Source organism: Callithrix jacchus, chromosome 10 (genome assembly GCF_049354715.1).
Source record: "Callithrix jacchus isolate 240 chromosome 10, calJac240_pri, whole genome shotgun sequence".
NCBI lineage: Eukaryota > Metazoa > Chordata > Mammalia > Primates > Cebidae > Callithrix > Callithrix jacchus.
This window is the reverse complement of record NC_133511.1, coordinates 17,481,230-17,504,658: the sequence shown is the minus strand read 5'-3', so window position 1 is coordinate 17,504,658 and position 23,429 is coordinate 17,481,230. Positions and strand designations below refer to the sequence as shown.

The 23,429-nt window shown below is 46.8% G+C and overlaps 1 protein-coding gene across 16 annotated transcripts in view; it reads left to right on the top strand.

The window, feature by feature from the left end:
- The window catches only part of FXYD6 (FXYD domain containing ion transport regulator 6), a 40,276-nt gene that overhangs the window by 15,533 nt on the left and 1,314 nt on the right, over positions 1–23,429 (top strand). For 11 of the 16 annotated variants that reach the window (XM_009006896.4, XM_078339592.1, XM_078339587.1 and 8 more), the window contains 6 exons: positions 18,986–19,048; positions 19,738–19,776; positions 19,901–19,975; positions 20,553–20,589; positions 21,372–21,421; positions 21,917–21,966. In XM_009006896.4, coding sequence (XP_009005144.1) covers positions 18,991–19,048; positions 19,738–19,776; positions 19,901–19,975; positions 20,553–20,589; positions 21,372–21,421; positions 21,917–21,945 — 288 coding nt within the window. In that variant the 5' untranslated portion in view covers positions 18,986–18,990 and the 3' untranslated portion in view covers positions 21,946–21,966. The remainder of the gene's footprint in view (positions 1–18,985; positions 19,049–19,737; positions 19,777–19,900; positions 19,976–20,552; positions 20,590–21,371; positions 21,422–21,916; positions 21,967–23,429) is intronic. The other 5 variants (XM_035264718.3, XM_035264715.3, XM_009006901.4 and 2 more) reach the window with 1 other exon arrangement.

The following is a 23,429-nucleotide window of genomic DNA, read 5'->3' as shown; positions in this document are numbered from 1 at the left end:
GATGACATAGGCTGTTTGTCTTGAGGCAGAAAAAGGCGGTGGCTGGGAGCTGGTGTCAGCTGTGGGCCGAGGTCCCACCATACCCTGTGACTGCACGAGGACCCTGGAGCCTTCCAGTGGTTAGAGGACAATGCTAGGAGGAAGGAAGGGAAGGGAAGAGGGAGGAGGTAACTGGGGCCCTCTCCCTAGCCCATCTCTGTTTCTCTTCCCATTTTGCTGGAAAAGGTAGAAATGAAGTAGGAAGCCAAGGACAGAGTTGGGGAGTGATATAGTAGAGATACTAACAGGTGATGCTTATCCAGCAGTTACTATTCGCCAGGCACTGTGCTCAGCTCCGTACACAGGCTGTCTCTTTTCATTGCAAATGACAGCAACAAAGCCCCATCTAGTTTAGGTGAAGCAGGGGCATCAGTTCACAGAGCCAACCTCAGGAAGGGTGGGGTCCTCAGTTTGGGAACACAGGGGCTTGAGGCATAGCTAGGAAGCTCTCCTGGCCCCTCCTCCCTGCCTCTCTGCCCTGCCAGCTCTGTACCTGTCAGCTGCTGGCCGACTTCTTCCCAGACAGACTCCTCCCCGCATCTGGCAGATGAGGTCTTTCCTACCAGGTCTTTTAGCTACAATGGAGGAGCTGCGATTGGCCGGCTTCCGTAGACCAGCAGGGTTAGAGTGGAGGTGGCTACCTTCCAAAAGGAGATGCCACCCACAGAAGAGGGGACTAATGTGGGCACAGGGGCCACCTCATCTGACCCTCACTGCTGCCAAGACGCATGCTATGATTCCCATTTTGCAGTTGCAGAAGCCAAGACTCTGAGAAGCCAAGTAACGTTCCTGAGGCCACAAAGCCACTAGTGGCAGAGAGGAGGGAGAGCTGAGTGCTCAGAGCAAGGACCCGGGAGCCAGTTTGCTTGGGATTGAATCTGGGCTCTGTTATTTTCTAGCTCTGGGATTTGGAGCAGGTTACTTAACCTTTCTGGCCTAAGTCTGCCCATCTGTGTAATGGGAATGATCACAATAACAGCTGCTTCCGAGAACGGTTGTAAGGGTAGAATGAGTTAAACACGTAAACCATTCAGACCAGCGCTTGGCATGGCATGAGCACCTTGTGAATGTTACATATTGTTATCGGGGTGTTTAACAGTTGACAAAGAACCTTCACATGTATTATCTTACTTGACCTTGATCATAGCCTTGGGAAGTGGACAGGGGAATGGACTGGCTGATTCTGCACTGATTCTGCACTGCCTGCTCTCACTCTTGGCCTAATCAGAGGCAGGGCTCTGTAGCCTGTTTTTTAAAATCCCCCACCCAAGTAAACAGCTCTCTGTCCAACAAGGGAATATTGATTCTCTCTCAGGGGTGAGTTGGCAGGTTGTACATTCTACTCTCTCTTGTGCGTGAATATGTATGAAGCCAGAGGTGCTGGGAACTTGGTTGATAAATGTTCATCTAGAGGCGGGAGCCCCTAGATTGTGGCCCTCTGCTCAGAGCTTGTGAGACGCTCCCAGGTAGCCATGTCTTGCAGCCTCAGCCTGCTGGACTGGGATGGGAATGAGAAAACAGGGTGGCAGCTACCTAAGGAAGATGGGTCCTTCAAAGAGTCACAGTGCAGATGGCCCACCATGGGTCTCTGCCCCCAAGTGGATGTCATCCTTCCCTGTGAGGTGGAGCCCGAGGGCTGGAGTTTGGGGCTGGCTCTGGGATGGAGGCCAACCCCGCCCTCCACCAACAGCCAGGCACACAGAGCAGGGCTAAAGCCCTCATTGGCCAGGGGACCTCTTTCCCTGCCTCAGTCTTTCCCTGTAAAATGGGTTCGATGATAACAAAACGCCTTCCACAGATATGAAGCTCAGCTCCTCACTCTCTCACACAGGGGAGCAAACAGGTGATGAGAACAGGCCTTTCCCATGACCCCAGCTGCACAGCGAGGGTGAGTTTGGTGCAGTAGGTACAGCAGGTGGCTATTGCTGTAGCATGGATCTGAATAGCACACGACCAGACTAAGGAGGAAAACGGGGCACCGCGGACTAAAAATTATCACAAATTGGTCAGATGTATTGGGAGAGAGGTGGAATCTTTACATTCCTAAGACCTTAGCAAGTCTTACTCTTTGGGAGGAAAATAGGGGGAGGGCAGCCTGATTTGTCTGTGCTGAGGAAGAACTTTTGGAGACAAGCGACTGGCACCCAAGGCTTTTAAGGCCTCCTTAGGTCTTGGATTTCATGAAAGGGCCATATGTGCACATTGTCAGAGTTACCATTAAGGATTAAGTGAGAATAAATATTTAAAACACTAAGAATAGTGCCTGGCCTGTATCGTTTGTCATGATTGTAATTATTACCTCTTGTATCCAATACAGGCCCCCAGACTGGGCCTCAGTGTGGGTCTTCATCTCAGAATGTTTAATTGTTTAATTCCTCTTAGTTTCTTCTGTGGTATCCATAGAAGAGCTCCTATGATGCGGGCTGACCTCTGTGCCCAGCCTTCTGGTTCAAGGCCACTGCCTGGGAAGTGTGCAGTGTGAGTCAGGGTGGGCTTTGTAAAGGCATAAGGAGCTCCAACCCTAGACCTCTCTCCCTAGGAGATTCATGCCCCCAGACAGTGGCTCCACAGTGTCCTGCCAAACTGGGTGTGGCTGGACCCAGGGTCGGGACACACTGGCTTGGGGCAAGAGTCTTACACAGTGTCTAGGAGACGGGAGCTGTATCTCATAGCTACATGAGTAAACGGGCTTTTGAGCAGCCTCCCAGAAGGGGTTGAAAATGAAGCAGAATCAGCTGGGTGCGGTAGCTCATGCCTGTAATTCCAGCACTTTGGGGGGCTGAGGCAGGAGGATCCCCTGAGGTCAGGAGTTCAAGACCACCCTGGCCAATACAGTGAAACCCCGCCTCTACTAAAAATAGAAAAATTATCTGGGCATGGTGGCTCGCACCTGTAGTCCCAGCTGCTTGAGAGGATGAGGCAAGAGAATCACTTGAACCTGGGAGGCAGAGGTTGCAGTGAGCTGAGATGACGCCACTGTGCCACTGCACTCCAGCCTGGCAACAGAGTGAGACTTACAGACAGAGGATGAACCTGGTCTATGGCACTGGGGCCATGTGGCTTGGGAGCTTTGACAGTAGAATATTTAGGTCACAAAGTTGGGGGTGTGAGGCTGAGTGTGGTCCTTACCCCTGTTTCCAAGCTGGTGGTCACATGGGACCCAAGGTGAGGGGAAAAAGCAGTACTGATATGGAGAGGGAGTGAGGGGTGCCGGGCTCAGCCAGGAGGGACTCTGGGAAAACCCCCCTGGAGCTCTGCTATACATATATCTCCCAAGTGGATGACGACTATCCTTTTGTCCTTCATTTTCTTTTTAATCCGGCAAGAGAAGTTCAGCCAAAGCATCTGAGACGGGAAGCAGAAGGATAGGCAGACTGGAGAGGAAAAGCGCAGCTGTGTGTGAGTGGGGAGGTTTGGTTGGATGCCAAGGGCACCCGGATGCCCCAGCATGGATGGGAAGCAGGGAGGCACTGGTGTGGGGCTGGGGTGAGGCGCCGAGGAAGATCAAGGAGAAGAACTTCAGCCTCTCTCGTACTGAGGCCTCTCTGGGAGTCTTCATCATTTGTCTCATTAAGCCTTGTGAGGCTTAAATTCCCATCAAAGTAAAGCTCATTCCAAAGATCAGCCCAGGGTTTGGTCATTCTCTGCTGGTTTGTACTGACCACTCCCCCAAGTCCCTTTCACGAGCAAGGAGAATAGAGGAACTGATGGTAAGGCTGATAGTGTACGTGCATGGCGCTTTCATGGATACAGAGGGCTAAGGAGGCCTTAAAAAGCCTTGGGGGCCAGTCCCTTGTCTCCAAAAGGTCTCACTTAGCATAAATAGGTCAGAAAACTCTCCCCCTGTTTTCCTCTCAGACGGTAAGACTTGTTAAGGTCTTAGGAATATAAAGATTCCACCTCTCTCCTAGTACCTCTGACCAGTTTGTCTGTGATAATTTTTAGTCCAGGGCTTCCCTGCTTTCCCTTCTTAGCCTGACCTTATGCAAGACAGATCCATGCTGCAGCAATAGCCACCTGCACCAAACTCACACATTGCTGGGGGATAACGGCAAAGACCTGTTCTCATCACCTGTCTGCTCCGCTGTGTGAGAGAATGAGCAGTTGGGCCCCATGCCTCCGGAAGGTCCGTTCTAAACATGATTCCATGCCCCACTTTCCCTGAAGCCAGCACTGTCCCCTCCCATCTCCAGTCCAAGGTCATTTTTCAATCCAAGGAGGCTGTCAGTGGCTTCCCTTCTGCCTTCTCCTTTCCCTGGCCACCCCATTCCTGCAGGGCCTCACCTTCTTCCTGGCTCCCACTTCCCTTTGGCTGTCCCACTTCCCTTTGGCATTGCTCAGCCTTCCTTGCCTCTGTTCCTCCTGGCTGCCACTCTGCCAGACCTGTCCTGTCCACCCCCCAATCCCAGCACATCAAAACAGCAGTCAGGAGTGGGAGGCGTGTGTTCTGAGCCCTGCCCTGCCCTGCCCCTGAATAACTGGATGAATCAGATACATCATCTCTCTCTGGGCCCCAATCTTCACAAATAAAAAGCAGGAGCCCAATTATGGTAACCCACTGTAATGAATTCTGTGATGCTAACTCCATCTGGTAGACCTCACATTTTGGATATACTCAATATACACACAGTCGAATCTTTTTTTTTTTCATAGACTTCTTGGTTGCAAAGATCTAGATACGTCATAGGCTAAATCATATCCCTTGGCATATAATAATAGTCTAGGGCAACCAGTTAGACTTAACTGTGGGGCCCAGGCATTCTGCAACCACCTAAAAGGCCTCATTTTGAAATGTCCTGTCTGAAGTGAGACCTCATCTTTCTCTGGGGCATCCTGCTAAGATCCAGGCTTGGTGACCTCTCAGGGCTTGTCATCCATGGGCTGAGCCTGCAGGAAGGGAAGCAGGTGGGATGCCAGGGGAGGCGAGGGAAGCTTGGGGAGCAGGGGCAGGGAGGGATGAGGGTGAGATAATGAAGTTTCACTGTAATTTGGAGCCTCTGCATTTTCAAGGGAGGTTGTTTCTGAGTTATTTTCACAATGGAACTGGGTATTCTGATCTACCTCACTGCTGCATGGAATCAGAAATAACAGAGCATGTTGCTATATCATCAGCTAGTGGCTTCTCTTTCTGAACAGTTTTTACCCAGCAATTAAGTGAAATTATGTGACTCAGTATGGGAAGATAATTGCTTGAGAAACTCTTCTGATTGCTTTCTCCTGCACATGCAGCCAGCAGCCAAACAGGAGGAACAGAGAGGAAAATTAACATGGAAGTGCTGCTGCTACCCGAAACTTCAGCTGCTTGCCAATGTGGAGATAAACGAGGGCATGGAAAGGAGAGGAAAAGTGAGCGGAAATGAAGTTCGTTCTCAGTATACACTCTAGAGGAGGCAGCAACATGTGATTGGTTCCATTCTCCAGATGGGGAGAGTGGTCCAAACGGTCTAGAGGGGAAGAGTTGGGGATAAGGAGGGTGAGGCAGCCAGGGAGCCCCCCACTCCAGCAGTGATGAGTTCTCAGGTGCCCTGTGCCAGCAAACCAGGTCCTCAGGCCCCCAGGCAAAGGTCCAGGGCCCAGTGCACACGTGGTGGTGCACTCCCTGTTCCTGTGCCCTCTCCACTCTCCACTCACTTCAGCCTTGCGTCTCCCTCCCTCAGTGACTCCTCCCCTCTCTTCTATCTACTCCTTAGACTCTCTCACCCGGAAATGAGATTTATTACTGCCAAGCCTCTTAACCTCCCACCCCAGTCAGCCCCCAGCAACCCAGCTTCCTCCCTGGAAGGAGGGAGAAAGGAATGTGTGGTCACTGGGAGGGTGGGAGGTGTGGAGGGGTGGTACATGAGACTGAAGGGAAGCCAAGCTGGGAGCAGCAGTAAGACAAAGGGATTCTGTGTCCCTTCAAAGGTTCTGTGTATGTACTTAGCGATACATAGCAGCGCCAACAGTACCACTGATGAAATTTTTAAAAATGGATTTAAGCCTCCCCCACTCCGAGGGGGCCCATGCTGAGGTGTGGCTGGTGTGGCCCAGGTTAGGACAGCAGCTTGGAGGAGTAGAGAATTGGTCACTTTTCAAATTTGTGAACAGTATTTCTTTTCACACTGTAACTTGATCAGAACTGTTTTCTTTAGAATACAAAGGCAGGTCTTAACTCTTTAGCTTGGCACGCAGAAGCCTCTGCAATCTGATTCCAACCATCTTCTCTGATTCCAACCATCTTCTCACCACCCACCCTGTCATGCTTTACTCCAACTGGGTTGTTCATGGTTTTGGAAGGTATGTTACACTAGAAATGGCAGATACTTGGTAGGTGGCTGTCACAGCTCCCTCCTAGGCTGTGGAGATATTACTGGTGGATGAAGGCCACCTCCTGCTGGACCTCATTTGGGAAAGCCACTTTGGATAGCTACTGTTGAATGAAACGCCTTAAGGCTCAACTGGAACTGATCTTGAACTTGAACTGAATCCCATTTGTTGTTCCTACTTTCTGTTTCCCCTCTCACTGCTTTTGCTCATGCTGTCTTCTCTGCCAGAATGCCTTTCCTCTTCTCTCTCCCTCCCCCTGTCTATGGAAATCCTACCCTGCTCTCAAGGTTCAGCTGGAATGTCAGCTCCTCCATGGAAGCTTCACTGTTGAGTGAGCTCTCTGCTCCCCTTCTTTCTGTGTTTCTGGACTATTGTTGTATATGGCATCTCTACCTCTTGGAAAGTTCTCTTCATATTTACTGATGGATCAGAGCCCTTTGCCACCAAACCTTACCTCTCCTTGGTAGCTGAGGCTGTGTCTCGTTCACTTACTTGTCCTTTGCAGAACCCGGAGTAGTATAGGCCTTTTTACGAGGTCGGCTTTTGCTTGTGGCATGGATTTGAACCTGAGCATCTATGGAGGTGATTGTTGGGATTTGAGGGAAGGCACAGCAGTGACCTGAACTACTGCCCATTGTGTCTGGTGGCCAGGAGCCCTTGGCTTTTGCTTTTCCTATTCCCAGGGGCAGGACGAGCCCTATAGCCAGCACTGCAATTCTCTTCCGGCTAGAGCTGGTCAAGGGGCCACTGTGGGAAGCCTGGTCCATTTGTCCTTCCCTCTGTCACTTCACATGGATATTCACACCATGGCCCCTAAGATGTGAAGGCTTTACTGTGTGGTTTCATCTTCCTTCCACATTTTGGGTCCAGTCTCCCCACTGACTGAGCGAGGAGCAGGTGTAATTTGTAGATGGAGCTTGGGCTAGGAAGTAGCAGTAAAATGGAGAAAGAAAGAAGGAGAGAAGGAGGGAGGTGTTTTACAAATAGCAGGTGCTCAAAACTTACTTTATTTTATACTTTGATTGAAGGTATTTAGGACCGTATGACTGTCTGAATCATAAGGGGACTTTCAACTATAACATAATTAATCTCAGGTTTGTTGTTTACATGACTTGGTTTAAAGAAGGAATGAAAATCATCCAATCATCAGTCACCATTCTCTCCCCATGCCACATGCTACCAAAAAGACAAAACAAAACAAAAAACCCGTGAGATAAAACTAGCACTGGGCCAGGTGTGGTGGCTCATGCCTGTACTCCCAACACCTCAGGAGACTCAGGCAAGGGGATCACTTGACCCAGCCTGGCCAACGTGGTGAAACCCTGTCTCTACTGAAAATACAAAAATTAGCCGGGCATGGTGGTGCATGCTTATAGTCCCAGCTACTAGGGAGGCTGAGGTGGTAGGATCACTTGAACCCAGGAGGCAGAGGTTGCGATGAGCTGAGATCCTGCCACTGTACTCCAGTCTGAGTGACACAGTGAGACTCTATCTCAAACAAAACGAAACAAAGCAAAACAAAACAAAAACTAGCACTAGAGTGAAGCACAGCCAGAATTTAAGCCGTAGTTACTCTTAGAATGAACACTTGTTGACATTACTGCATTCTATAGGCTAATCAGCATTGGGCCCAGCAAGGTGGGGAGACTAAACTTGAGACTACCTGCATGAAGCCAAGAACCCTTGAGAGGGGGCTAAAATGACCTCAGGTTGGCATCTGCTGCCCCCCAGCCTCCATGTAAAAGCAAAAGAAATCCTCTCTGAAAGTAAGTGTCCCATTTTCGGACTGTCAATTTCCCAGATTAAAATCTAGCAAATATGAGCTCACAATCAAATACATTACCAAACACAGGAAAAAACAAGTCACTGTGATTGAGAGGCACAGAAAGAAAAAGTAGATAGATTGTGACCCCCAAGGATTTAAGAACTTGGAATTATCAGATACAGAATACAAAATAACTGTGAGAAAGCCGGATGCGGTGGCTCATGCCTGTAATCCCAGCACTTTGGGAGGCCAACGTGGGTGGATCACGAGGTCAAGAGATCGAGACCATCCTGGTCAACAAGGTGAAACCCCGTCTCTACTAAAAATACAAAAAGTAGCTGGGCATGGTGGCGCATGCCTATAATCCCAGCTACTCGGGAGGCTAAGGCAGGAGAATTGCTTGAACCCAGGAGGCGGAGGTTGCAGTGGGCCGAGGTCATGCCATTGCACTCCAGCCTGGGTAACAAGAGCGAAACTCTGTCTCAAAAAAAAAAAAAAAGAAACTGTAAGAAATGCTGAGAGAAATGAGAGATGAGGACACAAAATGAGCAAACAACAAAGACTAACACAAATTACCCGGCAACTTCAAAAAGAACCAGATCGAACCTTTAGAAATTAATAATCTAACCATCGAAACACAAAAGTAAATGAATGGAGTAAGCAGCAAACACATACACAGTTAAAAAGGAAGTCAGCAAATGGAAAACAAATCTGAAACAGTTACCCGGAACGTGGCCCAGAGAAACAAGGAAGTGGAAAATATGGAAGAGCAGTTAAGTGATATGAGAGTAGAATGGGGATGTCTAACTTGCTTCTAGTCACGGTCTCAGAAAAAGAAAACGGGGAGAATAGATAACAGGCCATATTTGAAGAGATAATGGCTTTGAGTTTTTCATAACAATGAAAAGCATGAACCTATATGTAAAGGGCTTTCAAGTCTGATGAAACCCACAACAATCAGTTCTATGTTGTGTTTCAGACTTGTGATCAAACCCACAACAGCAAACACAAAAAGAAGAAAATAGAAAAAGGCAGAGAAGAAAGATAGGACATCTATAAAGGAATGACGATATAAGCAGCAGACTTCTCAACAGCAACCATAGAAGCCGATGGCAGTGGAATAACATCTTAAAAGTGCAAAGCAAAAATAATTATCAGCCTAGAGTAGTGTACCTAGCCAAATTACCTTTCAAGGATAGGACCGTATTAGTGTTCTATTGCTGCATTACAAATGATCGCAGACCCAGCAGCTTAAAGCAACACACATCATGGTTTCTTTAGGTCAGAGGTCTGGCACAGCTTAGCTGAATGCTTTGCTTCAGCGTCACACCAAGCTACAGTCTAGGGGCTGGCTAAGGTTGTGGTCTGATAAGGGACTTGAGTGGGGAAAGATCTGCCTCCAGAATCCCTCAGGTTGCTGGCAGAATTCATCTCCTTGTGGCAGAAGAACTGAGGTTCCCATCTTCTTGCTGGCTTCTGGCCGGGGTGGCTGTCAGCTGCTAGAGGCTTCTCACAATTCCCTATCCTGTGCTTCTCTCCATAGTCTGTCTCATGACATAGCAGCTTGCTTTCACAAGCTGGCAAGGGAGAAAAATCGCTAGCTCCAGCCTGCAAGATTGAGTCTTATATGATATAACACCATAATTTGAGAACTGTCCCATCTCCTTTGCCACATTCTGCTGGTTAGAAGCATGCTGCAGCTCCTGCCGGTATTGAAAGGAAAGAGATTACGCAAAGCCTTGAACACTAGAAGGCTGGAATGATTGGGGACCACCTTAGGGGCTCTTGCCACAAAGGTGAAATGAAAACATTTCCTAATAAACAAAAACAGAGTTGCTATCTAACAGATCTTCATTAAAGAAAAGTCTGAAAGCTGTTCTTCAGGAATAAAGAAAATGGCTTGAAGGATGACTAACATTCAAAAACAATGGTGAGCAAATCAGTGCATATGTTGTAAATTCATTATCTATTGCTGCATAGTGAATTACTTCCAAACTCAGCAGCCTAAAGCAGCAAACGTTTGATATTTCACACAGTTTCTGAGGGTCTGGAATCAGGGAGAATCTTCACTGGTGGTTCTGGCTCAAGATCTTTCATGAAACCGGAAGATCTGTTTCCAAGCTCACTTACATGGTTCATGGCAGGACGTATTTCCTAGCAGGCTTTTGGCGTGAGCCCCCCAGATGGGCCTCTCCACAGGGGTGCCTGAGTATCCTTAAGACATGGCAGCTACCTTGACTCAGAAAAAGCAATCAGAGAGAGCAAGAGGCAGAGAGAGAGAGAGGCAGAGAGAGAGAGAGAGGCAGAGAGAGAGAGAGAGAGAGAGGCAGAGAGAGAGAGAGGCAGAGAGAGAGAGAGAGAGAGGCAGAGAGAGGCAGAGAGAGAGAGAGAGAGAGGCAGAGAGAGAGAGAGAGAGAGAGGCAGAGAGAGAGAGAGAGGCAGAGAGAGAGAGAGGCAGAGAGAGAGAGAGAGAGAGAGAGAGAGGCAGAGAGAGAGAGAGGCAGAGAGAGAGAGAGGCAGAGAGAGAGAGAGAGAGAGAGGCAGAGAGAGAGAGAGGCAGAGAGAGAGAGAGGCAGAGAGAGAGAGAGGCAGAGAGAGAGAGAGAGGCAGAGAGAGAGAGAGAGAGAGAGAGAGAGAGGCAGAGAGAGAGAGAGGCAGAGAGAGAGAGAGAGAGAGAGGCTGTGGTGCCTTTTATCACCTAGTATTGGAAGTGACGTAGCATTACTTCTGCCATATTTCGATGGTTATACAGACCAACCCCGGCGCCGTGTAGGGGGGGATTGTACAAGGATCTGAATACCAGGAGATACTGGGAGCCATCTTGCAGGCTCGGTGCCACACACATGGGTGAATCCAAACAAACAGTTTTCATGAAGTACAAATAGTACTATCTATTTTATAGAATTTAAAAAAGACAGAACTGAAATATTGTCCAATAATAGCATATGTATCAGGAAGGGTGTGATTAGTGTTTTAGTGTTTTTATATTTTCAAGGAGGGTATTCTGCCTAATAACTACTATAGGTATTAACTCTGAATTTTTTTAGTCTTTTTTACATTGAACACACCTGGAAAAATCATAAGGATAACCACTAAGAGATTAGAAATAGTTTCTATAATTTCTAAACCAGCAGAAGGAGAAAAGGAATAAGGAAAAAAAATAACTAGTCTGGGGGCAGTGGCTCATGCCTGTAATCAAAGCACCTTGGAAGGCCAAGGCAGGCAGATCACCTGAGCCCAGGAGTTCGAGACCAGCCTAGGTAACATAGTGAGACCCTCCCCTTCTTCTAAAATAAAAATAAAAATAACTAATTCCAAAAAGGGGGGGGGCAAGAAAAAAAAAAGAAACAAGCACGTTCTTGTAGGGAAAAAACAGATGGCAGAAAGCAGACCAAATACATTAGTAGTCACAGTAAGTAAATTAAATGGTGTAAACTTGACAATTAATACAGAAAGCTGTATAAACCTGACACTTAATACAGAATTTTTCAAAAATCCATCTCTTTGCTGTTTATAAGATGTACAGACAACACATAAAGACACAGAAAGGTAGAGTAACATAGAAGCTGAGACAGGGAGGATCACTGTATAATTCTAAAAGACCCAACTCACAGGACAATAACAATTTAAACTTTCTGTTAGAATATTCTAAGAGACATGTTATCGGCCAGCTTCAGGTCTGTTCTGCCTGCGCTCAGTATATCACTGTGGCACAGATTTTGCAAAAGAGAAAACATTTATTCAGAAGGCCACCAAGCAAGGAGGGAGGAGAACAGCTCTCAAATCTGTCTCCCAAAGATAAGGCTTAGGCATATTTACAGGTAAGGGAAATGGGGTTGTCGGAGGCATAGGAAAAGGTCATTGGCAGTGAGGAAAATGAAATAGCAGGTTGATTCTGAGCAAGCGTAGTCAGGGGTCATGGCATTCCATAGGACGTGTACAGGAAATGGTGGCGTTAGTGTGACCTGAGGGTGGCATTTTTTAGCCCTCTGATGTCAAAAGGCTACCGTTCTGGGCACTTGCATATGCCCAGTTGAAGGGAGGGTGGTCTCATCCTGTTTGAACTCCACGGGAGCTAGCCCAAATTCCTGAAAAACAGCTGAAGTAACTATTACCATGGTGACCTATGTATGTTATCTATAAAGTAGCCAGTGCAGGTTAAGTTTCAGCATTCAGTGGTGAGGCCTTCAGCTTCATGGAGAAAGAAGGAAAAAAAAAAAGCAAGTGACCAAAAGCAGGCAGTGCAGGTAGACCTGATCAAATTAACCCCTTGGTTTCAAACACGGGGATACAGTTATAAATCCTTCCATGTAGTGGTAGATTTTAAAGTGCCTGTCTTGATTTGTGGTAGGTTAAACAGTCAAAAAAAAAAAAAAAAAAAGAAAGAAAGAAACTTAAACGCGGTTGATAATCTTCATTTGTGGGCATATAGAACTTTCTTCCCAACCGTGAAGGAATTCACAATTTTCTAAGCATGCATGGAATATAATTCTTTTAATAACTGACCATCCACTAGGTTGTAAAGCAAGTCTCTCAGTATGTTTCAAGGCATCTGTACATCATACAGACCATGTTTTCTGACCTTTTGTTATTAGTTAGAAGTCAATAACAAAAACAAATAAAAATCACTATATAGATGGACATGTAAAACACATACTTCTTAATGAATAGGAAAAGGTGAAGTTGGAATGAAAATTTAAAGTAGAATGCTGAGAGCTAAACAGTGATTCGACTCTGCTGGAGTACTTCACTCCATGATAGATGCTTTCAGGTGTGGTTTTGATTATTGTTTAGTTCTTAGTATTAGACTTGAAAAGCACTTAGAAGGAGCATTACAGTCTTAAATGCTTATACTGGAAAATAAGAAAAGCTAAATAAATATTAATGAACTAGGTGTCCAACTTAACAAGATAAACATAAAAAGAATAGAAGAAGCCCAAAGAATATATAAGGGCAGAACTAAGAAAATTTGAAAACATACAATAAAAAGGATTAATAAAACCAGGAGTTGTTTTTTTCCTAAAAGACTAATAGCGTCGTTAAATCTCTGGTGAAACTGATCAAGAAGAAAGGGCGTTGTCACAAGCAACATTAGGAATGAAAAAACGGGCAAATTCCTTTAAATATTATAACTCTAAATGTATTCAAGAAGAAATAGATCTGGAGAGTGCTGTAACCATAAATTAATTAATCGAATGGGCCATTTAAGATCTTCCCACAAAGAAAGTCTCAAGCCCAGATGATTTTACAGGTTAGTTCCACCACACACTCAAAGAACAGATTATTCGAATCTTCTGCAGACCCTTCCAGGGAACTAGCAAGAGAGCAGATACTTGTTCTGTGAGGCCACTACTGCCATCCCCAAACTAGGCAAGGTTAACACAATAAAATAAAAACTCCAGACCAATCTCACTCATGCACATAGATGCAAAAATCCTAAACACAATCTCAGTAAGGCAAACCCATCTGTTTATTTTTTTAAATATTGCATTGGTTTCATCCCTGAAATGCAGGGATGATTTAACGCTTGATAATCTATACATATAATTTACTTCTTTGGTAGATTTAAGGGCAAAACCCATAGAAATAGAACACTCATTCATAATTAACATAAAACAGAAACATCTTGGAAACCAGGATTAGAGAGGAACCTTCAAAGCATTAGAAAAACTCCATTTAAAATCAGTAATAAGACTGTGTGAGTGTGTATGTGTTGTGTGTGTTTGCTATTGTTTTTATTCTACAATTCACTGGAATTCCTACCTGGTACACTAGGACAAGAAATGGAAATAAACAGTGTGAGAATTAGAAGGAAGGAACAACATCATTTAAAGATGATATATCTACAGAGAAAACCCAAAGGCATCTCTATATAAGTTATTACAAATAATTTGAGAGTTTAACAAGATTATTAGATTTAGGATCAATATGTAAAAATCCGTTGCTTTTTTCTCTACCAGTAAAAATTAGAAGATGACATTTAAAGCAGCAATTAAAAATTATAAGGTACTTAGGAATAAATCTAACAGAAAGTGTTCAGACCTATATGAAAGCATTTATGGAACTTTATTGAAAAGGACCTAAACAAAAGATGTATTTATAGATAGGAGACTCAAGATCAGAAATATGTCATTTCTCCCCAGGTTGTTCTATACATAGGTCCATTGCAGTTGCCATGAAAATCCCAACAGTTTTAGATGAATTTGAAAAGCTGATTCTGAAATTTGAGAGCAAAAAACCCAAGAATAATGAAGACATTCCTGAAGAAAGAGGAGAAGGAAGAGGAGAAAAAAAGATGGAAGTTTTTCCTTACCACGTGGCAAAATTGCTATGAAGCTATCATAATTGAAACACAGTGGTTTTAATGCAGTTCAGACAAATTGACCAGTAGATCCAAAGAGAAAGCCCAGAAACTGATGTACACCAAATAGAAACCAGATATGTGATGAAGGTGACATGGCATATCACAAGGGAAAGGGGAGGCTGTCCACCACTGGTACCAGGTTACAGTACCAGTTATCAGTATGGGAGAAAGTAAAACTGGACTCCTACCTCACACCATACACAAACATCAATTCTGGATGTCAGAAAGATTTAAATGTAAAAGACAAAGCTTTAGGGTTTTTAGAAGAAAACTCTGATCTCAGGGTGAGAGAGGATGTCTTAAGATACAAAAATCATGGCATTCAATTATGTTAGAATTAAGAAATTGTGCAGAAGACAATTTTTATTTTATTTTTGAGACGGAGTCTTGCTCTGTCACCCAGGCTGGAGTGCAGTGGCTCGATCTTGGCTCATTGCAACCTCCACCCCCAGGGTTCAAGTGATTCTCTTGCTTCAGCCTTCCTAGTAGCTGGAACTAGAGGCACATGCCACCATGTCTGGCTAATTTTTGTATTTTTAGTAGAGACGGGGTTTCACCATATTGGTCAGGCTGGTCTTGAACTCCTGACCTTGTGATCCACCCACCTTGGCTTCCGAAAGTGCTGGGATTACAGGCGTGAGCCACTGCACCCGGCCGACAATTTTTTAAAGTGAAAAAATAAGCCATGAACTGGACGGTGATATTTGCCATTCTTAATGACAAAGGTTTAGTATTCAGAATAAGAAATTAACAACAATAATGTCAACTCATTTGAAAAATGGATAAACAACATGAAAAACATATCATTGATAAAGAAACAGGAATGGCAAATATACATGGAGAAAAATGCCCAGCTCCATTACAGTGTAATCATGTTAAAACCATCTTTTACCTCTAGATTGGCAAAAACGAAAATATCTGACAACAGAAAATATCTACAACAGGTTGTAGAGTAATGGGGACAGTCATATGCAGCTGGTGGGATATTATCACAGAGATGACCACTGTAGAAAACAATTTTAAATCACACTGTGAAGTGTACTGTTTGCATACTATACCACCCAATGAATGACATCAGTCCTAGGCTTAAGTCTGGAGCATAACTGTTCACACTGCAGAGTGTGACCCATTAAGTAGTCTGGACATGTTTTTTGTAAAGAAACGGAATAGAAAAGGAAGTATCTCATTTGTAGTAAGTGTTGTTTTGTGATAGTTGTTTCTGGTATACATGAATATGTGTTAGTGCTGCATTGTGATGTAAAATGTATTTCTTATGAGAGTGGTGAGCAAAGAATCAAAAAACTGTGCCCTTAGAATTCTTGCATGTATGCCCTGAGCAGTATACACAGAAAGGTCCACAACTCCATTGTGTGTATTATCATAAAATTGAAGGGAAAAAAAACAGACATTTATTGGCAGGAGACTAGAACAATACATGATCATTTTCCTGCATAGTGGAATATTACACAGCACTGAAAATCAATGCACTATAGCTAAATGTAATAATGTCAGTGAACCTCAGAAGCATAATGTTGAACAGAAAAACAAGTTTCCAAAGACTATAAACATATCATAATTATAAAGTTCAAAAAAGCTACTATACTAAATAACATAATATTTAGATATATGTATGTGTTAAATATATCTTTTAAACAAAGAGCAAAGTGAATGTCCATATGGTGGAATATTATTCGCCATAAAAAGAAACAAAGTACGAATACATGAACCCTGAAAACATTACGCTAACTTGAAAGCCAGACACAGGAGTTCACGTATTTAATTATTTCATTTATGTGAAATGTCCAGAATGGGCAAACCCCTTGAGACAAAAAGTAGGTGAATGTTTTTAGGGTCAAAGGGAAGGGGAGTGAGGAGTGACTGCCAATGGATACAGGTTTCTTCTTGGGGTGGGGAAATGTCTTGGAATCCGAGAGTGGTGACGGATGCACAGCCTTGTGAATGTTCTATGGCAAACTTCCTGGTATGTTAATTGTATTTTTTTAAAGAACACTGACCACTTCAAGATACCTCTTAACATATCTTGAAGTGTGCAATTCAGTATTGTTAATTATGCTGTATAATGTCATATAGCAGATCTCTAGCACTTATTTTGCGTAACTGAAATTTTATATCTGTTGATTGGCAACTTTTTGAAAGATGTGCAAGGGAATGATTAAAAATACATATTTTTGGCGCAGCGCAGTGGCTCATGCCTGTAATCCCAGCACTCTGGGAGGCCGAGGTGGGTGGATCATCTGAGGTCAGGAGTTCAAGCCTGGCCAACCTGGTGAAACCCTGTCTCTACTAAAAATACACAAAATTAGCTGGGTATGGTGGTGTGTGCCTGTAATCCCAACTACTTGGAAGGCAGAGGCAGGAGAATCATTTGAACCTGGGAGGCAGAAGTTGCAGTGAGCTGAGATTGCACCATCGCGTTCTTGCCTGGGCGACAGAGTGAGACTCAGTCGCCACATAAATAAATAAATAAATAAATGTATTTTCAGGATACTGACTACCTCTGGGAGAGAGGCAGAGGGATGAGGTGGAGGGAAATAGAGGTCAGTGACGCAGTCTTTGTAAAGCTCCAGTTCCTAAGCTGCTGGTTTATGGGTGTTTATATTATTACTATGCCTCATTATATATGTGTGTTACATATATTTTTATACATATAAAATGCAGTGTAGCATTCAAAGGAAATACAAATGTGAAATGAGATAGCTTTAAAAGCAAATTGCCTGCCTTCTGATATAGGCTTTCTGAACCAAGGTTTAGGCCTTAACATGCTGTAGATGCAGTCGTTCTGACCCTTGGTGGCCAAGAGGTGAAGTGCAGTGGCGGGTGCTTGCTCAAGGCTCGGGGATAGTAGTGATGGTGCTGAGGGCAATCAAGGTCCTGGACTAGATGGATGTCCAGGGATTCAGGCCACTGCTGGTTTCACCCCGCATGAAGAACAGCACCCAGCCTTGGGCTTTCCCGGTTCAGGTTCCTTTGCTGTCTCCTCCGGCTCTTGACCATGCTCCTTTAAGCCCAGGAGTGAGGTGTGTGTCTAGCCATTGCAATCTATTCCTGGGTGCGATCTCCAGTCCCCGCCTCCTGCCTCCTGCCTCCTGCCTCCTGCCTCCACCAGGACAGCTCACCCAGAGACCAGGACTGATGAGCTCCTGAGCAGAGACCTCCGCATCCTCTGAGGAAGCAGAAGCCAGGGTGCTGAGGCTCAGGGAACCAATCTTCAAACTCCTTTTGTTGAATCCAACCACCTTTCTGGAGGATTCTGAACCAAAGCCTGTGGGAAGAGTTGACTTAGGGACTTTTGAGGTGGGATGTGAGGGGTACCTGAAGGAGGGCTGTCAGTGCATCAGGGCACAGGAAACCGCAAGCCCCCTCCCCACCAAGCTGGCTAGAATAGAGGGACATTGGTTTACTGGCCCCATTTAATCTGATATTAAGAGACATTTCTGGCTGGGCACTGTGGCTCACGCCTGTAATCCCAGCACTTTGGGAGGCCGAGGTGGATGAATCATGAGGTCAGGAGTTCGAGACCAGCCTGTCCAAGACAGCTAAACCCCATCTCTACTAAAAATACAAAAATTAGCCAGGTGCGGTGGGTGCCTGTAATCCCAGCTACTCGGGAAGCTGAGGCAGGACAATCGCTTGAACCCAAGAGGTGGAGGTTGCAGTGAGCCGAGATCGAATCACAGCACTCTAACCTGGGCGACAGAGTGAAACTGTCAAAAAAAAAAAAAAGACATTTCTGATGGGGTATTGGCTGTAGGAACCAGATAAGGAAGTCCCAGACATCTTCATGAACTAGAGATGGCCACAGAACGGTGGCCTGGAGAGAAGGACACAGATGAGATCACCAAAGTCACCCCCAGAGGCAGCGTGATGGAGGAGTTACTATGCTGGGTTAGGATCGAGGCCTACTGCTCACTCTAGTGCATGTCAGCCTCGTTAAGCTTCAGATTCTCAGCTTGGGTTAGTTGTAGTGCTTGCTAATTGGACTAATTCAATTGTGCCAGTGAATTAATACTCACAGAGCATTCACTAAGACTCCAAGAAATGTCAACTGGTGGGGACTCCCTCCTGTAATCCCAGCACTTTGGGAGGCTGAGGTGTGTGGACCGCTTGAGGTCAGGAGTTCGAGACCAGCCTGGCCAACATGATGAAACCCCATTTCTACTAAAAAATACAAAATATTAGCTGGGTGTGGTGGCACACAGCTCTAATGCCAGTTGCTCAGTAGGCTAACGCTGAAGAATTGCTTGAATTTCCTCCACCTGCTTGAACCTGGGGGGTGGAAGTTGCAGTGAGCCGAGATCGTGCGACTGCACTCCAGCCTGGGCAACAGAGCGAGACTCCTCTTCCTCAAAAAAAAAAAAAAAAAAAAAAAAGTGTCAACTGCTTGTGCTTATGTTATCCGAACCCTCACCAAGTCATGGTCAGGCTGATGCTTGGAGCTGATGGATGGAGGCTTCTTAGCCAGAGAATCATTTTCCTCCCTCTGTCCGCAGACACCATGGAGTTGGTGCTGGTCTTCCTCTGCAGCCTGCTGGCCCCCACGGTCCTGGCCAGTGGTAAGTACCCTCCTGGGACCTGGCTGTGACGAGATGACAACCCTGTCAAGCCCTCTCTGCTGGAAGGTCTGGAAGGTTCTGGGCCCCTTGGGACTTTAGGGCTAGGGGACTCTAAGGTTCTTCATGTCTGGTCAGGGGCCCCTCCCTTCAGTCAGCAGAGAAAGTCGTGGAGGCAGCAGCTATTTATTCACAAACCTCAACACAGCCTGTCCCCTCTCCCTGCAAGGGTCCAGCAGGGCGTGGTTTTTAAGCCCCGCAAGCTCACTGGGCCTCTGTGGACTCGTGGCCTGAACCCTGAGAGCCAGACCTCCACATCAGTCTCTAGACCATAATTAGCCAGCGCTGGCCTCATGCAAGTCACACGTCCTTCCTTGGTCTCAATTTCTCCATATGTCACAGGAGGAAAATTGACCCTGTCTTCTGGGAATGATGTAAGAATGAAAAGGAGCAATGAACATGGACGTTGCATGATTCAGAGCCTCGTGCCTTCCCTGCCCTTGGCGCTCAGGGTGCCTCTAACCCCCTAACTGGCAGGCCTGCCCTACCACGCACTTCTGGGCCTCTCTACTTAATGGGTGCTGCTCTTCCGGAACCCCTTGGCAGGGACTGAGGTCTGTAAGGCAGGGTTAGACATTTGGGAACCCCGTTGTGTAGCTTTCTTTCTCTTGACCACCTGTTTGTTTTTGCAGCAGCTGAGAAGGAGAAGGAAATAGACCCTTTTCATTATGGTGAGCAACGGTGACCTGGGGGTCAGGGGTCAGGGGAAGTGCAGCCCTGCCTGGCAGGAGGGATGTGGGGAACAGACACCCTCTCCCTGGCCCCTTCCTCTCTCACCCTTGGTTCCTTTGGCAGACTACCAGACCCTGAGGATTGGGGGACTGGTGTTCGCTGTGGTCCTCTTCTCGGTTGGGATCCTCCTTATCCTAAGTAAGTTTGTTCTTCTGCTCCCTCTGTAAGAGCAATGACTGAGGTGGGGACAGTATGAGAGCCTGGTTGGTCTCTTTCTTGGAGAATAAAGGAGACTGCCTGTCCTCCATGTTATCTTCATGACCCAGTAGAGTGCTGGGCACGTGGTAAGCGCTCAGTAAAACAGTGATGCAGGAACAGAGAAAATGTGACATGACAATGAGCATAGACAGGGATGGGCAGGGCGGCTTCCCAGCGCTGGGTGTAGGGCATGAGTACGGCAGTCATGGAGGAAGGAGGCCTAGTGTGCAAGGGATGTGCCCCCCAAGTTCATTTTTCCCACATAAGCCTGATCTGCACAGATCCCCCTTTACTCACATCATGAAGAGGGCTGGGGGTGTAGGTGTGACCATTCCAGCTGTGGGATGTATTTCCTTTGCCCCAGAAGAGTCTACCCCATCTGAGGGCCACTGCATGCAGCTGTGCACTTCCCAGGTCTAGGCGGTGCCATTTACACAGCCCCATGACCTGCACAGACCCTTGGCCCCGCTGTGGCCGAGCCAGGAGCATGACCTTGGATGGCTTCTTTGCTTTTCAGGTCGCAGGTGCAAGTGCAGTTTCAATCAGAAGCCCCGGTAAGGATGCTGTGGCAGTGGACATTGGGGTGATCTTAGATGGGACTGGAAGGGACCCCTGGCGTGAGACCCCTAAACGGACATTCTCCTGGATTCTTATCTCAGAGGCAGAAGTGTGTGTTGAGGTGTAGGGGTGGAAGTTTGAGGACTGCCAGGTAGACTCTGGGGCAAAGGAGAGGTCAGAACATTGAGGGTCAGCCCATCCTGTCTCTTCTGATACGTGTGGGGGAGAAGTGCACAAGAAAGTTCTGGAAGCTTTTCTGGAGGCCCTTGGGACAGTTTCGCCTGGCAGAAAGGAAACAGGGCTTCCTGCCCTCTCTTGATGACCAGGTCCTCTCTACATGACCTGCAACACGGCCCCTGCTTGTCACCTGTTCATGAGGCTCTTTGAGCTGAACAGACAAGTGGACCTTTCTACTCCCACATAGAGGCCGTGCCCCATTCATTTACTACAATAGCCAAGGGTACCTTGGACCCCAGAAGTCCAAAACCTGTGGCAGGACACACCCAAGCCGCCAAGTGGCCCTAGTTCCCCTCTTCCTGGGACTTGGTAGAAGTCGAGGGCTGGCACTGAGGGTGCTTGTAAGTTCACTCTGAGTCTGACCCTTTAGTTCAGACCTCTCCCTCTGCCCCATGCACCCCATGGAAGAGTGAGCTCCAGCCCTCAGAGCACTGGGAGGAGCCTGGCCCCTAGACGCTGTGCCCCAGCAAGGAGCAGAGCAATGCTCTCTGGGTCTGCCCTGGAGATCTCTGACAGGGCTGTGCATCTCTTTCTCCTGCAGGGCCCCAGGAGATGAGGAAGCCCAGGTGGAGAACCTCATCACTGCAAATGGTAACTGTCTGTGACCACCTGCCCAGATGGAAAAGAGGGAACAGAGAGATCCCTCTGTGGCTCAGGAAGGGACTGTTGCCAGGTGCATGGCCTGCTATAGCCAGCCACACGTGCTCCTGCAGTGCCAGCAGGGGGGTCTCCAGCGCCTCTGGCATTGCCCCCTCACTCCACCAAACAGGCTACTACTAGTGGCACCTGGTATTTACAGAGCACCTGCTTGTGCCAGGCACAGACCCCATATCATTTAATGGGCACGCAGCCCCATGGGGTAAGCACCACTGTCCGCATTTTATAACTGAGGGTCTCAGAGGGGTTACCGGGTTCCTGTAAGCAGCAAGTAGCAGGGCCAGGATTGAACCCAGATCATTCTTACTCAAATCCCCTGCGTGTCACCTCTCTGCTCCCCCAGAGTCAGGCATTGACAAGCTGCTGTTGGGGGTGGCCCATTGGGGTGAGGAGTCTATGCACTATAATCCATTCTGGTTTTCTTTCCAGCAACAGAGCCCCAGAAAGCAGAGAACTGAAGTTCAGGCCTCAGGTGGAAGGTGAGATGCTCACTGCCTGGCTCTGCCCCTGCTGCCATCACCATCTGCATTGGGGCCTGGGCAGGGTTTTCAGGTGGGAAGGATGGGGATAGCTTTTGCAGTGAACACAGCTTTTATTATGGGCCCTGCCGTGAGAAGCCTTCAGGAATCCGAAAGAGGCAATGACAGAGATCAGGACCAGAAACACCTGAGATGCCCCACACGTGCGCATGCAAACACCAGGGCGAGGGGCTTCCACACAGCCCAGTGGTCCAGTTCACAGGGCGTCATCCCAGCTGCCACATGGAGAGAATTAGTTAGTGAAATTCTCCTAATCTCTAGCATAAAGATAATGGCTTTCCGTGGTGATTCAGAAAGTACTTTAGGGCCAATTTGTTTTAAATACCTTATTATGAAACTTTCCAACCCTACCCAAAAATAGAGCAAATAGTACATGATCCCTCCCTCTACATTTAGGGGCACTGATTTTAGTGTCTATTTCCATTGTTCATTGTAGGGACACAGGAGAGTAGTAACTGACAAACACTGTACAGTTTTTAGAGTGCGGCCACACACAGGGACTCACTCAAGTCTGCCAGAAAAAGCGGATGGGACAGGTGGGGCTTTAGCCCATGTATAGATGAAACCAAGGTCAGAGGGACTAGTCCTGTGGAGAGTGACCGCCTGGACTGTGAACTCAGGCCTCTGTGGCTGTGGGTCAGCACCACTGCTCCATCTTGCTTTATGACGCGCCCTGGGATATCCTAAGGGAAAAGGTTTGTCTTTTGTCAGTTCACTTCTGCCTTTTTGGTGTCCCCATACGAATAAGGCATCACAGAAAGGTATATAAGTGTATCTTAGATTGTAAGTTGGAAGATTTCTGGATGGTGGTGCCCGACGCACCAGCTTCTACTGTGGTCGTAACAATACTGCATGCCTGTATAGCATTTAAATTTCTTCCTAAGTGCTTTTGCGTCCTCCTAGCAACCGGCGATGGGCAGAGCAGGGCTCATTATACCCGTCTTCTGGATGGGGCTCTTGAAGGCAGGTGATCACCTGAGTGTGAATGGAGGAAGATCCCGATGTAGGAGGCAGATGCCCTTCCTGGTAGCTTGGTGTTCTGTCTATTTCACCACAGACTGAGAATCTATGGGAAGGCTCAGAGGAGGCAGCCTGGACATGAAATGTCTTCTCATTTGTTTTCAAACTAGTTTTTTCTTAGAAACCTTTTCTCCTAAGGCTCAGGACTGTGAGCATCCATTGGGGAGGTCCGGAGTTTAACAGCTTCCTTTCTGTGTCTGTCAGGCTCCAGCCCCGCTGGGAGAGGCTTCCTCTGCTCCACCCCACACCCCCTCCCTTTGCTTTCCTCTCCTTTCTCTGCCTCTCTTGCTTCACTGGGAACGTGGGGCTCAGAAGGTCTATCCTTCCAGGCAGTTCAGTGGGCAAGTGCTCAAGGAAGGGAGAGAGGCAGATAAGGGTACCAG